Raw genomic sequence first — 15,235 nt, forward strand, 5'->3', positions numbered from 1 at the left:
TAGGAGCTGCAACATCATGTTGCAACTGTACAAAACTCTGGTGCGTCCGTACTTGGAGAATTGTGTGCAGTTCTGGTCCCCACATTATAGGAAGGATGTGGAGGCATTGGAGAGGGTGGAGAGGAGGTTTACCAGGATGTTGCCTGGTATGGAGGGAATGTCCTATGAGGAGAGACTGAGGGATTTGGGGTTGTTTTCATTAGAAAGAAGGCGGCTAAGAGGGGACCTTATTGAAACATATAAGATGATTAGAGGTTTAGATAGGGTGGACAGTGATAGCCTTTTTCCTCGGACGGAGAAAGCTAGCACAAGTGGGCATAGCTTTAAATTAAGGGGTGGTAGATATAGGACAGATGTCAGAGGTAGGTTCTTTACCCAGAGGGTGGTGAGGGATTGGAATGCCCTGCCTGCTGCAGTTGTAGATGCGCCTAGTTTGGGGGCGTTTAAGAGATCCGTGGATAGGTTTATGGATGGAAAGGGATTGGTTTAGGTTAGAGGGTCATTGCTTTTTTAATTGGTCGGTGCAACATCATGGGCCGAAGGGCCTGTTCTGCGCTGTAATGTTCTAATCCCACTCCCACATAGTGTTCCTTCCTTGTCCCATCCAGTGCAATATCCCTTTGAGGGAAAGACTGCCTTTTTTTTGTCTATTTTAAAATCTTTCTCTAAAATCTATTTCTGATGAAACATTTGCTCAACTGTCCTAAATCTCCTTTGGCTTGTTGTCAAATTTTGTCTGATTAAGTGTCTTGGAATGTTCTCTTATTTCAGGGTTATTATTTCTTCCCCTGTGCATCGTTACGTAATGATTAGCCAATTGGGTAAAAATTTTAAGCAATACGAGTTTTTGACAATATTCCTGAAGGAATTACTTACTCCTTGTTCGTCTTGTCTCGTGCCTCAAAAAAGCAAAAATAGGCATTTGGAATAGGCACCAAGTTGAAAGTTATTAATTCTTTTCAAGAAAAATCTAGATCAAAGTTTATTAGAATGCCAACCTGATAACAACAGAATCGCTGAATTGCTGGAAATGTTATCCTAAAGGTGAATCTCACAAGATGCATGTACTCCGAATTAAGTTTGCTCTGGTGCTTCTATTCTTTTTAAACTTTGCCACCTCAGTTTGTGTCTTGAAAATGGATTCTGTGGTTTGTGATATGACAGATTACATACGAAATACTGGCTTTTTGACATTTGAGTTTTTTTTGTTGGTATTTGGCACAGTGAAATTTATAAATTCATGGTGAAATGGTAAAAACATAATTAATGTTAATGTTTATATTTGTCTTTTATTTTTGGGAACTTTGGTACTGATAGCAAAGAGCGGTGCTAGGGAAAGAATTTATTTCTATTTTGAATGCTTAGTGCTGACATTATTTCCTGTTCTTTCCAACAGTATACCTTGGCCAAAACCCAGCACAGCATCCTGCTTCATCAGTGTAACACTTCCATTTTTCACATCAATCACCTTGTCCCCTTGATAGGAGATTTTTAATCCATATAAATCAGACTCAACTTTGTGCTTTTGGCTCATGGCTGTTAGGAATTGGATTATGACTTTCAGCCTGTAAATTATTTACAAATTAAATTTCACCAGCTCTGATTGATCCCTCTTTCGAGCCCCAGTTCCAGACTTAAAATGTCTAGTGCCAAACCCACTGTCCACATAGCTCTTCTGTTGACCTACTAAAATAGAAATTAAGCCAGTTAAAATCTTGGTCACACTATCTTCCTATCATTTCAATAAAAGCCATGTGCACAACACACAGTTCTTTCCTTATATTTGTTTGTGATAGGCAAGACTTTCATGGTGTAACATTTGTGTTTTTAATTACAGAATTGGTGTGGTTGCTGGAATGGTGGTCATGCACAGAATGTACTCTATATACTGATCGAAAGAATTACATTCAATATGGTAAAGAGAATGCCATAGTTATTCTCAATCATAACTATGAGATTGATTTCCTTTGTGGATGGGACTTCTGTGAAAGATTTGGTGTTTTGGGGGTAAGTGTGTTTTTATCATGAATGAAATTATTTGCAGGATACAGTGTCTAGATCAAACCTTCCGAATCATTTTTCTCCCAGAGTGCACTTTTTAAAAAAAACTTATTCAAATCAACCTTGTCTTTACCTAGGATCTAGTTCAGAAAATGCCTGCTGCAAGCATTTGTTTTTCTTGAGGTGAGGCATGTTTATCTGTTTAAAAAAAAAAACAATACTACTGCTAATTCTTGGTCTGTATCAGGAATTTACATGATGTATTTACTTTTGAGCCCCCCCCCCGCCCCGACATTAGACAAATTCCGCATATCACCAACCCCATCCCCAGAATACAACATTTTTTTCTGTATAAAAAGTTATTTATACTGTTGAACACTTTATATGATGTGAAACTTGGTGCTGAACAACAATACATTTGCGAACTTCCAATCTATTGGGACCTTTCCAGAAGAATACAACCAATCCATCCACCATCTTTAAAGCCACTGTGGAGTGCTTCAGCTTTCTGAAGGCCGTCTAACTCAGTAAAAATGAATGCACATCTAATACAGTAAAAAAAAAGGTTTATTTTATAAATTGTGATACTGTCTTTTACACTTTAGAAAGTAGCAGAATCTTGGGTGAAGACATTTGCAAGCGTTCATCTTATTTTCCCCTTCTAATAGCAAGGAGTTAGAAGTATCTGGTGTACGGCCGGTTATGAACCGAGAAAAAAATCACATGCTTAGTGAATTAAGGTTGCAGGATGATGGACAAAAATGTAACTCAGTAATTAATGAGGATAAACAGCAAAATCCAAAGCAATGGTTGATCATTCTAAATTTATACATAAAGGAAGACAACTGCATTAATTATGTTGTAAATGTTGAAGTATCCAAAGACATGGAACTTATTTTGGAGAGAGGGTGAAAAGAGCTTGAACTGAATGCTTTGCTACTAAGACATGCCTAGTTGAAATCTAGTTTTATTGCCGTATTTTTATCCTAATTTTTGGTTGCCATGGTTTGAACTTGTCTAGAAGTTTTTCTGAAGCAGCATATGTACTCCATGCATCTAGTTCCACTGAAGGCCTGAGTAATACAGCACAGGTTTCAGAATGGCAGAGACTGAGAGAGAGGGTGCTCAGGTTCTTGGATTTGCCACTGGAAGTTCTGCTGAAGAAAATCCAGAGGAATAGGGATGTGCTGCTTTGGTATTGGTAGAGGAAGAGGATTCACTTTGTCCCATTCCTCTCACCTGCAGCAGCTAATGCTGCTCTGCTTGCTACAATGTACTTTCTACTATTCCCCCTGCACCAACCAAACTAGATAGTCTGCACCTTCCTTCTGGTGGTGGAGTAGTATGGTTCCCTTATGGGTGAAGTCCTTGAAATTTCTGGAATAAATGTTGATAGCACTGATGAAGTACAAAATGTTCCTGAAAGACTTGCATTATGCTTCAAAATGATTTTTCAAATCACTTAGTCGTAAGGGATGGGGAAATGGCTGAGGCCTTGAATAACTTTTTTGTTTTGGTCTTCACAGAGGAGGATGTGAATAATTTGCTGGGTGTTAGCGATGGAAAGATGGTAGGAGTGAAGGGCCTGAATGACATTATTGTTACTAGAGAGGCAGTGCTCGACAGACTGGAGGGACTGATTGTGGACAAGTCCCCAGGACCGGATGGAATGCATCCAAGGGTTCTGAAAGAAATGGCGAAGGTGATAGTGGATGCCTTGGTGATTATTTTCCAAACGTCGCTGGATTCCGGGGAAGTGCCGGAAAATTGGAAAACGGCTAATGTTATGCCGTTGTTTAAGAAGGGTGGCAGGCAAAAGGCAGGGAATTATAGGCCGGTTAGTTCAACGTCTGTTGTAGGTAAAATGTTAGAATCCATGATCAAGGAGAAAATAGCGAGGCATCTTGAGGAGAATTGTTTGATAGAGCAGACGCAGCATGGTTTCGTTAAGGGGAAGTCGTGTCTGATGAATTTATTGGAGTTCTATGAGGATGTGTCTAGGGCGGTGGATAGAGGAGAGCCAGTGGATGTGGTGTTTCTTGATTTTTCAGAAGGCGTTTGATAAGGTGCCTCACAAGAGGTTATTGCAGAAGGTAAGGGGGCATGGAGTTGGGGGTAGGGTGTTAGCGTGGATAGAGGATTGGCTGTCAAATAGGAGGCAGAGAGTGGGGGTCAATGGGTGCTATTTGGATTGGTGGTTGGTGACTAGTCGGTGCTGGGGCCTCAGCTATTCACCATTTATATAGATGATCTGGAGGAGGGAACCGAGTGTATGGTGTCGAAATTTGCTGATGACACCAAGATTGGTGGAACAGCAAATTGTGCAGAGGGTGTGGAGAGTCTGCAGAAGGATCTAGATAGGCTGGGCGAATGGGCCAGGAACTGGCAAATGGAATTTTTAATGTTGGCAAATGTGAGGTTGTCCACTTTGGTAGGAATAATGGTAGGAAGGACTATTACTTACATGGCAAAAAACTGCAGCATGCGACGGTGCAGAGGGACCTTGGGGTCCTTATGCATGAGTTGCAAAAACCCAGCCTGCAGGTGCAGCAGGTGGTCAGGAAGGCGAATGGGATACTGGCCTTCATAGCGAGGGGGATTGAATATAAAAGTAGGGAGGTCTTGCTGCAGCTGTATAGGGCACTGGTGAGGCCGCAGCTGGAGTACTGTGTGCAGTTTTGGTCGCCGCACTTACGCAAGGATATTTTGGCCTTGGAGGGAGTGCAGAGGCGGTTTACTAGGCTGATTCCGGAGTTGAGGGGGTTGAACTATGAGGAGAGGCTGAATAAACTAGGCTTGTACTCGTTAGAGTTTAGTAGAATGAGGGGAGATCTCAGTGAGACATATAAGATGATGAATGGGATGGATAGGGTAGAGGTGGAGAGGCTCTTCCCGCTCAAAGGACAGTAGGACTAGAGGGCACAGACTCAAGATAAAGGGGGGGCGGTTTAGAACGGAGTTGAGGAGGAACTTCTTCACTCAAAGGGTGGTGAATCTCTGGAATTCTCTGCCCGTTGAAGTGGTGGAGGCTGCCTCGCTAAATATATTTAAGACGCGGGTTGATAGGTTTTTGATAGGCAAGGGGATTAAGGGTTATGGGGAGAGGGCAGGAATGTGGAACTGAGACACGACAGATTAGCCATGATCTTATTGAATGGCGGGGCAGGCTCGAGGGGCTAGATGGCCTACTCCTGCTCCTATTTCTTATGTTCTTATGTTCTAGTAGCAAGTGAACAGCAAAGTTGAGTGCATTTTCCCATAATGCTGAGTAGATACCTTCAGCAATGACTTTACTTGACGTTTTAACACATGATCCTGTTCCCATGCCTTCATGTCTGTCCTTCACTTGCTGCAATGTTCCAGTGAAGCTCAGCGCAAACTGGAGGAACAACATCTCATCTTTTGGCTGGGCACTTCTGGTCTCAACATTGAATTCAGCAACTTCAGATGATTTGCTCTACCCCACCTCAGCTCCCTTTTGTTTTCATTCTATTTTGTTTAGTATTTTACTGTTCTCTACCTTTTTTATTTCTTTATTGTCTTCCTTCATTTTTCTTTTCCCTTATCCTTTCCCTTAACTTCCACCACCCCCCACCCCCCCCCCCCCCCCCCGCCCCCATCTTCGTCTGACACAGCTTACAACTTCTCTGCCGTTTGGCCATTGACAGCCTTAATTCTCTCTGTGGACAAATATTAGCAGTTTTTTCTCCCTAGTTTCTATGATTATGACTCATCTTTCATTCCTTCATCCTGCAGTATACATATCTGCCACTTCCTATGCCTTTTAGCTTTGACAAAGGTTAACAGGACTCAATGTCAGCTCTTTTCTCTCCTTACAGATGCTGCCAGACCTGCTGAGATTTTCCAATGTTTTCTCTTTTGGTTTCAGTAATGATTTGCTTGCTGTCAATATTCTAGTCATTTAAGGTATTGAGCTGGAACTGTATCTTGGTGCATCCATCAAAATACAGTTTGAGTCATTTAATTTTAAATGGCAATCAGCCTGTTAATGATTTCCTTGGTGATTCTCTGGGTGATTTTTTTTTTCCCCTAGTATTCATTTCAACTCCTTTACCAAATGGTGTGTTGAGCACCTGAGAAAACCTTCAGAAATCACAACCTGTGTTCTATTAAAGGGCTCACATTGTAAAAGCTGTGCAAATTTCCCTACGTTTTCTTTATTGATGGGATGAGAAGCCCAGTTTTTACCCTTATTTTTGTAACTGCAGTTTTAAATTGTAGTAATAATAAACAAAAAAAATTCTGGCTTATTTTTCAAAATTTCTGGTAACTGTCTTTTTTCTGTTGCTCTGCTTAGTCAGGAATGAACTTATTTTCCTATTCCATCCAAATTTTAGACTTGGACTAGCTTGGAAATAGATGGATTGCAATGGGATATAAGTAGCTTCCTATGTAGTTATCATTTTTGGCTCTAATGCAAGAGTATCCTTGTGCTTCAACTGGAAAGGTTGCACTGGGGCACCATCGTAAGCCAATGACATTATACGTATGGTAATGAACAGACTGGAAAGTTTGCAGGCAATAATACAGCAAGCGGTGAATTTCATGCAAGTTGTGATAAGAAATCTGAACAAATTTATTGATACGATCCAAATTCTGGTTTGTCATGCTCCAGCAATACTCAAGCTGGCGGTTTAAGTAATTCATAGTTACATTTATGAAAATTAGTTTTAAACCATTTTGACACGGTGATATCATGGAAAATGGTGCATTTCCATGATCAAATTACTTAGTATCTTTTGGTTTTATTTCACTTGAGTATTTCTGACAACTGTTCACGGTGCGTGCACGTGGGTGCTTTGTTTTCTTGTGCTAAAAATGAAGAGCAACCAGATTTGAGTGGAAGCATTTAAAAAAAAACTCAAGTAAATTAAAATAATCCATTAGCATTGATTCAATAGATGAAGATGGTAACAGTCTATATCTTCCAGTCTAATTCCAATAGGCATGTTAATGCACAAATTTAGACCCTAAGCAGGAGAACTTGTATGTTGCTACGAAAATTGAATGATAAACAAAAGCATTGTCATGCACCAAGATTGGAAGTTAGGGAGTTGTTTTCTTCGATGATGGATGCCAAAATTATAATTGGCATATTTCCAGGAAATAGTGTTAATCTGTGAATGTATTGAGTCCATTGGATACAAAATCTGCCTTTTCAACTGAGGAGGAAATAGTTTCCAATTAGACTTCCATATTCTATTCTTATGAGCAAGTGATGAGGCCAGACTCTTAAAGTTTTGTAGTTATATTCAATGCCTGATTTCACACATGGACAGAATTATGTAGCTTTTTCACAATGAGAAGTTTTGGTTCTGTTAACATTTTTAGTGAAAGAATAGTTAGAAATCCTATACGTGAAGAAATATTATCAAGGTAGAAGCGGGTTGATGGGTTTTTAAGAAGCGGGTTGATGGGTTTTTGATAAGAGAGGGGATTAAGGGTTATGGGGAGAGGGCGGGAAAGTGGAACTGAGCCACGACAGATCAGCCATGATCTTATTGAATGGCGGGGCAGGCTCGAAGGGCCAGATGGCCTACTCCTGCTCCTATTTCTTATGTTCTTATGTTCTTAAGGTAAATACACTATTTAACAATACAATACTATTTTAGCACTTAAATTAATGCAATCTTGGATGCCAACAAGAAGTATGAAGCAGCATTCAGTAGATAATTATTAAAGTTTAATGTATTATGGATCAATTTATAATACATTGTATGAAAATCTGTGTTTCTAATGTACTTAGTAGGGATATTATTTTATGTGCTATTCAGTCCATTGCTTCATCTCTGCTATTCCATCTTTTGGATCTTGCCAGGACGCAGTAGAAGTGTGAATTAAATGTACCTAGGTGGCTGATGTTGGAGGTGATTGCATAAAGCTAAATTAACAGGGTTGGGCTTAGACAGTCTGCAACTCAGCAATGAAAACATTAATACTGATTTCATGGTTGGGACCAAACTTTGAGAAAAGTGGAGTGCTTCTGAACATAATGTGAAAGTTATTGGCCATTGAGGTTCCTGCCAACTGTCTATATTCCCTGATGACAAAAGACTTGAAGTTGCCACATCATGAGTCTGTGGCCTAAAAAAGGCAGACTGAGATATAAGCAGCGCAGGGTGTTGGAGCCGGATTAAAGGTTTCGGAGGAGCGGGAGCTTGTGACTGTAGTTGGGGCTATGACCCTCTGCTGGAAAACCACTAAATTAATTCATACACTCTTCAGGGCTACAGCTAGTTTTAAGATGCATGAGAAAGCAATCTGTACTTCGCCATGGTTTGCAAAAATAGGCAGTTTGAACAGCAAATGCTGCTGCATTTGTTTATGACCAAAATTACCGGAATAGCTTTTGAAATTATTAATTCATCAGACATGGAGATCTAGTGTGTTATCAACTCAAGCTCTGTTCTCTGTAACTTAATTTATTTTTAAACAAGTGGGCCTTGTGGTCCTACAGATTCATTGCCCTAGTGGGAAGATTTTGATGCAGCCAACTGAGGTACGCAGAATTCCAGATTAGAATGAACATCTCCATACTAAAGAAGAATACAATGGCCTAAAAGTGGTTTGGGTATTTGTGCAAGGTGTGCTGAAAAATTTAATTCAAGAAAAGCCAAGCATGCCAGAGAGAGAGAGCACTTAAGACAATTTGTGCTCCCAGTGCTTTGATAGGATGAGGTTATGTCAAGGACACAAAGGTGACCCTATGTGTATTTGAGGATTGTACGAGTAATTGGTGATGTTTGTGTTAGTAAACTGCTTTAATTAGTTAAAAACTTAGTTTTGTTAATCTATTTTACACTATCTCTCTCAAATTCAGTGGCATAACTCTGGTTAATGTTACTGAATTCCCAAGTTAGATTATTTGAGGCATATATTGGCTAATCTCCAAAAATGGATGTGGAAATTGTGGATGTAACCCATACCCATTCGTTGTATTGTTTGTCGCATATTAATTTGGTGTACGCAACCAGCGCTGCTCAGAGTTCATCAGCTGCATGCATTAGCAGGAGAACTGATCAAGGAGCTTTTTCAAGAATCAGTCTGGGTGGTAATGTTTTGAGCCAGGGCTGTTCATGTGAGAGACCATGCACCAAGGTTTTCAGATCTCAGTGGAAGAAGAGAAAATTTCTCCATTTTGGGAGTGTGTGGGAGGTAGGCAGGGGACCCTCTATGTATTTAGGCATGAGACAGTGAGAACCAGTACCGCTGGTATTGCTGCTAGAACCTATAGAACGTGTAGGAAGAAATACAATATCTCGAGTTATCAAGATAAGTGAGATCAGCTTCAAATGGAATAACCTATCAACTGTACCCCAGCCTCATCCATGACTCAGTTCTTCAGCCCATCATCCATCAATTATGCAGTCCTGTCCTCAAATACTCATTTGATCAATTTTTGTGTCCTCAGCAAAACCTCATCCTAAGTGTTCTCCCTCTCTGGGATGTTTGGCTTTTCTTGAATTAGGTTTTTCTGCATGTCTTTAACAAATACCCAACACGTTTTTTGCCACTACTATTCTTTAGTACAAGGATGTTCATTTTAATATGGGTTGATACCAATTAAGATTATTGTTAAATGGATGAATGCTTTATCTTACCCTTGAATAAACCATTCTGCTGTAGGCCTCACCAACACAACTGTTAATTGCACAGAATGACATCTACTCAATGATGGCAATCACATCACCCAAACACACGCTGAACACTCACTCATTCAGTTCACTTATGCAGCAGAAAAGAACTGGGGAACAAGTGTGCCTGCAGGTTGGAAGAGACAGTGCTGGCCATCATCCGAAGGATGATGTCAAGACCATGGCCACCAACAGGGCTGAAGTAATCATAGATCACTGTACCTGCAAACCTAATCCTTTTCCTCACATCCCAAGACTGACTTATCACACAATCTCTTCTGATCTTAAAGCTGCAGATGATGTACTTACTTTCACCTCTCCATTCACCAAAGCTAAACTCTTGTCCCTTTTTCACTTCAGATAGCCAAGAATGGAAGCCTTCCTTGTCCATGCTGGAAGAGTTATCAGCTTGGATGCTGATACTGTATTTTGAAGGCAGGCATAGAGGAGATTTGCCTGTGCTGAGATGTCGGGCATATGAGAGCCTGAAGAGTGGCTTGTAGAGTGAAAAGGATAGAGCAGGTGTCAGCATACCAAAACTTGAAGTTGCATATTAGTTTTGTTGCAGGGGAGTCAGATGATGTAACTAAATGTTTAGTACAGACTTTCCAGTCCATTTCAAGAATATGGAAGAATATAGCATGAACTTGACAATGACTTTCCATAGTGCTTTGGAGCCCATCTTTCTGAAGAATTTGTTGTAATGTTGTTGATGACAAAGCGTGCCTGTTAAAAGAATCTTGGTAATTTTCTGTCTGTTAACAGTAAATCTTTATTAACTGCTTGTAACTACATTTACAGTAAAAAGTGCAGGCAAGGAGTGTCTCTGCTCAACAACACACTATAGCCATGTCTTATTCCATCACGGTGGGCAGTACTGTACCCAGTTCCACATTAATGCTGTATGTACTGAATACTAATATTACATTACTGCTATTCAACATTGTTGTTTTTTGAGCATCAGCATTAACAGCTCTTGCTCGCTCGCTTCTCGGCCCTTTTCCCTTCCAAGCTCTTAAAGTTAGAGGGTTCGGACAGACTGGAGCCCTTACAACCCTTCTATGTCTCATTTACAGTTCTGTTGAACAAGTGATGGGCTCTGTTCCTGGTTCTCCTTGTTGGCTTGGATTTTGGATTGGCACTTTCATTCTTTTCTTGCATTGCTTAATATTGACCCATGAATAGGTTTGTTTGGCTGTTGCATAGATTCATGATGGCTGTTACACTTGTTTGTTTCTTGTGGGGTGGACATGGTATTTGTCTCCTTGGTGCTGCTTTTTCTTTCATGTGGATCATCTTGCAGCCCTCTGAAGCTGAAGAAGAATGTTCTAAGGGCAGTTCAGCACTACGCTCACCAATGCATTTTGTTGGCGATGGTGAGAAACTGATACAAGGTTTCAGCATCCCTTGTGGCTGCAGCATGCTGGCTTGAAGTTAAAATGGTTGCTTTGTCAACCAGCTGTGTAGCATCATTGTAGTTGGAGGTGGAGGTTTCTCAAACTGCTGATCACCCTCTGGTACCACTTTACTGGACACGTCATGGTAATCTCCACGTTGGTCAGATTATTGGGAACTTTCTGGGACTTGGACTGATAATGGACAAACCTGCTGCAAGAAGAGAGATTGACAGTGAAATCAAAGTCTGAATATTCAAATGGTGAAATGCTGTTTGAGTACTCAACAGTGCTGTTCTGGTTGGCTAGTGACAGTGGTAGTCCTGTCATCCTCTGGCTAGAGGCGAAATAGGATGGCACAGGCAGCCCTGCTCAGGAGAGACTATATATTGGGAAGCTCTGTAATAGGCAAGTGATTTATATTTACCAGGCTTCTTCCTTGGCAGTGGATTTTAAAAAGACTCCCTTTTTATAATGCCATTTGAGGTAGTCCCTCACCCACATCTCTTAGCATTTGCTTTGAGGGCACATGTATGCTTTGACTTCTTTCCTATATTTCAGCATTTTTAAAGATTGCAGACCTTGGAATAGCACTGGTGTTGAAATCAATGCAATAGCAAGAGGATATTGGCTTATAAAATATGGATGTAGAATTGGTCTGGATGGAGCTAAAAAATGGAAGACATTAGTGGAAGTTGTTTATAGACTTCTAAACAATAGTGGTGAGGTGCAGAATGGCATTAAACATGAATTCAGAGATACGCGTAACAAGGGTGCGTCAGTAATCATGGGCGACATTAATCTACATATAGATTGGGCAAATCAAATTAGCAACAATACTGTAGCAGATGAATTCCTGGAGGGTGTATAAATGGTATTTTATTTAGACCATCTAGGAATGAACTAGGGAATATGCTATCCTAGATTCTGTATAATGCAAAGAAAAGGGTTTAATTCATCTTGAGATGGGGAGTCCTTGGGGAACAATGACCACAACATGGTAGAAATCTTGATTAGGATAGAAAGTGAAGAAGTCTAATCTGAAACTATGAAGATATAAATTGTAAGTTGGCTAATATAGATTGGGAACTTCATTAAAAGACATAAGTGGATAGGCAAAATTTAAGGGATAATTATTTGCATTGCAACAGTTGCACATTCCTTTCTGGCGCAAAAACAAAACAAGAATGGCAGCTCAACAGGGGAAAAGGAAGTAAGGCTAGTGTTAGATCCAAAGAGAAGTTATATGAAGTTGCTAGAAAATGTAGCAAGATTGGGAGCAGTTCAGAATTCGGCAAAGGATCAAGAAATTGATAAAGAAGGGACAAGTAGAAAAAGAATGTTCTGAAAAGCTGTAGAGCCCCCAGAGATTAGTGTGCAAAATAGCAACTTCTGGAATTGGGAGTAATGTATTGGAATGGATTGAGTGCTGTTTAGCAGACAAGAAATGGAGTAGGAATAAATGGGTCTTTTGAAATGACAGGTGATGACTAGTGGGGTCCTGCAGGGATCATAGTATACCTAAAAGATTTGGTTGAGGGAACAAAGGTAATATATCTAAGTTTGCTGATGACATGGAACTTAGTGGTAAGGAGGATGATGCTTCAAGGTGATTTAGGCAATTTGACTAGAGCGGGCAAATTTGTGGCAAATGTAGTATCATGTGAATTTATTCACTTTTTGGATAAAGAAAAGAGTATTATTTGAATGGTGATAGATTGGGATATGTTGATGTACAAAGAAAGGGTGGCCTAGTACACCAGTCACCTGAAAGCAAGTGTGCAGGTCAGCAAGCAGTTAGGAAAGCAAATGGCATGTTAGCCATCATTGGAAAAGGACTTGTATACAGGAACAAAGATGTCTTCCTGCAGCTGTACAAGGCCTTGAGATCACACCTGCTGTGTTGTATGACGCTCTGCTTATCTAAAAATAATATTTATAAAATCATAGAACATTACAGTGCAGACGGAGGCTATTCAGCCATTGAATCTACACCGACAACAATCCCTCCCAGCCTCTATCCCCCTAACCCCACATACTTAACGTGGTAATCTCTCTAACCTACGCATCCTGGGTCACTAAGAGGCAATTTAGCATGGCTAATGTGCCCAACCCATACATCTTTGTACTGTGGGAGAAAACTAGAGCACCTGGAAGAAACCCGCACTGACATGGGGAGAACATGCAAACTCCACACACACAGTGACTCAAGCCAGGAATCGAACCAGGTCCCTGGAGCTGTGAGGCAGCAGTGCTAACCACTGTGCCACTTTGCCATAGAGTGAATCTAGGGAAGGATGGCAGGATTGTCAATGCATCAGCAATTGCATTGTTAAAAACAGATGATGATCATTGGCTCAACCTTCAAAATAGTGTAAATGGACACAGCTAGGACAGTTGGTAAGTAGTTTGTAACTTTATTGACCTGTATGAAGAATAATCTTGCTAAAAATAAAAGACCAAACTTCAGTGTTATTCCTCCACTATATGGAATTGTTGTATGAGGAGAATTTGGGTTAGCTGGGCCTATATTCATTGGAATTTTGAAGTGAGAGGGTATTTAATTGAAACATATAACATTCCGATCGGGTTGGATAGACTGGATGCAAGGATGTTGTTTCCTTTGGCTGGGGAATCTGAATCAAGGGGTCACAGTCTCAAGATTCAGGGTAGGCTATTTAAGAATGGGATGGGGGAAACTTCTTTATTTAGAGGATGGTGAACCTGTGGGATTGTCTACCACAAGGCTGTGGAGGCCAAGTCATTGAATATACTTAAGAAGGAAATAGATTTCTAAACTCTAAAGGTATCATGGGCTATGAGGAGAATGCGGAAGTATGGCATTGAGATAGAGGATCAGCCATTATCATATTGGATGGCTGGGTAGTCTTGAAAGGCCAAATGGCCTGCTCCTGTTTTCTATTTCAATCTAACCTGTTTTAAAAATCTGTTTTCTTGTGTAGAGTTCAAAAGTACTAGCAAAAAAGGAGCTGGCTTATGTTCCTCTGATCGGTTGGATGTGGTATTTTCTGGAAATAGTATTTTGCAAGCGGCAGTGGACGGAAGATCGCAGAAACGTAGTCCAGAGTTTGCTTAATCTCCGGGATTACCCTGAAATCTTTTGGGTAGGTATAGTATTTAATTCAAAAAATTCACAATTGAGATTTCTGTAGTAATGGTAGTAAAGTCATCTGTAGTTGTAGAATTCTTGATCCTAATTTTTTTTAATTATTCATAGCCTGTTCCCTATTCCAAAATAAAATGTTTGATCTTGAAACTCAATACATTCAAACCATCAAGAGGGAGAGTGATATAAATATGCTCAGTTATGCTGATAGCTGAGAATTGAAAGTTTTGGGGCCTATTTTGGGTCTTATGTTAAATTTGTGCCCTCTGGTTCACAAATGAGAACATTTTTCTCCCTACCTGCTCTGTCCAGACCCCTCGTGATGTTGAATGCTTCCTGTTAAATCTCCTTTTCAGCTGTCTTTTCACCACAGGAAACGGCCCTGACTTCTCCAATCTGTCTCTGTAACTGAAGTTCCTCGTCCCAGGAACCGTTGCTGTGAATTTTTTCTGCCTTCTCTCCAATGCTTTTACATCCTTCCTGAAGTGTGAGGCCCAGTATTCCAGCTGAGGCAGAACTAGTGGCTTGTCCAGATTCAACATAACTTTCTTACTCTAGTATTTGGCTGTTCCCTTATTAGTAAAGCTCAGGATACTGTATGCTTTATGAACCATGCTCTCAACATCTCTGCTTACCACCTTCAATGCATATATAGATCCAAGTATCTCTGTTTATGCACTCCCTTTAGAATTGTGTCTGTTACCTTGTACCTCCCATGTTCTCTTTACTAAAATGTATCATTTCACCTTTCTCTGCATTGAACTTCATTTCCATCTATCCATCCGTTCCACTAACTTATTTATGACACTTTGAAGTCCTCCACTATCCTCCTTAATTCACAACACATCAAAGCTTCATAAAATCTGAAAATTTTGAAATTAGAAACATAGAACATAAAAACTAGAAACAGGAGTAAGCCATTTGGCTCTTTTGACCCTGCACTGCCATTCATTTTGATCATAGCTGATCATCAAATTCAATATCCATTGATCCTGTTAGCCCCAAGAGTTCTATCTAATTGTGCCCTCTTTGCACAGGCCTAGATGATTGATATGTTT

At 40.3% G+C, this 15,235-nt stretch overlaps 1 protein-coding gene across 6 annotated transcripts in view; it reads left to right on the plus strand.

The window, feature by feature from the left end:
* The window catches only part of agpat4 (1-acylglycerol-3-phosphate O-acyltransferase 4 (lysophosphatidic acid acyltransferase, delta)), a 137,814-nt gene that overhangs the window by 89,106 nt on the left and 33,473 nt on the right, over nt 1-15,235 (plus strand). For all 6 annotated transcript variants that reach the window (XM_080200223.1, XM_080200226.1, XM_080200227.1 and 3 more), the window contains exons 3-4: nt 1,838-2,007; nt 14,014-14,175. In XM_080200223.1, coding sequence (XP_080056349.1) covers nt 1,838-2,007; nt 14,014-14,175 — 332 coding nt within the window. The remainder of the gene's footprint in view (nt 1-1,837; nt 2,008-14,013; nt 14,176-15,235) is intronic.

The sequence above is a fragment of the Carcharhinus amblyrhynchos genome, chromosome 12, assembly GCF_965287045.1.
Source record: "Carcharhinus amblyrhynchos chromosome 12, sCarAmb.v2.hapA, whole genome shotgun sequence".
Classification (NCBI taxonomy): Eukaryota; Metazoa; Chordata; class Chondrichthyes; order Carcharhiniformes; family Carcharhinidae; genus Carcharhinus; species Carcharhinus amblyrhynchos.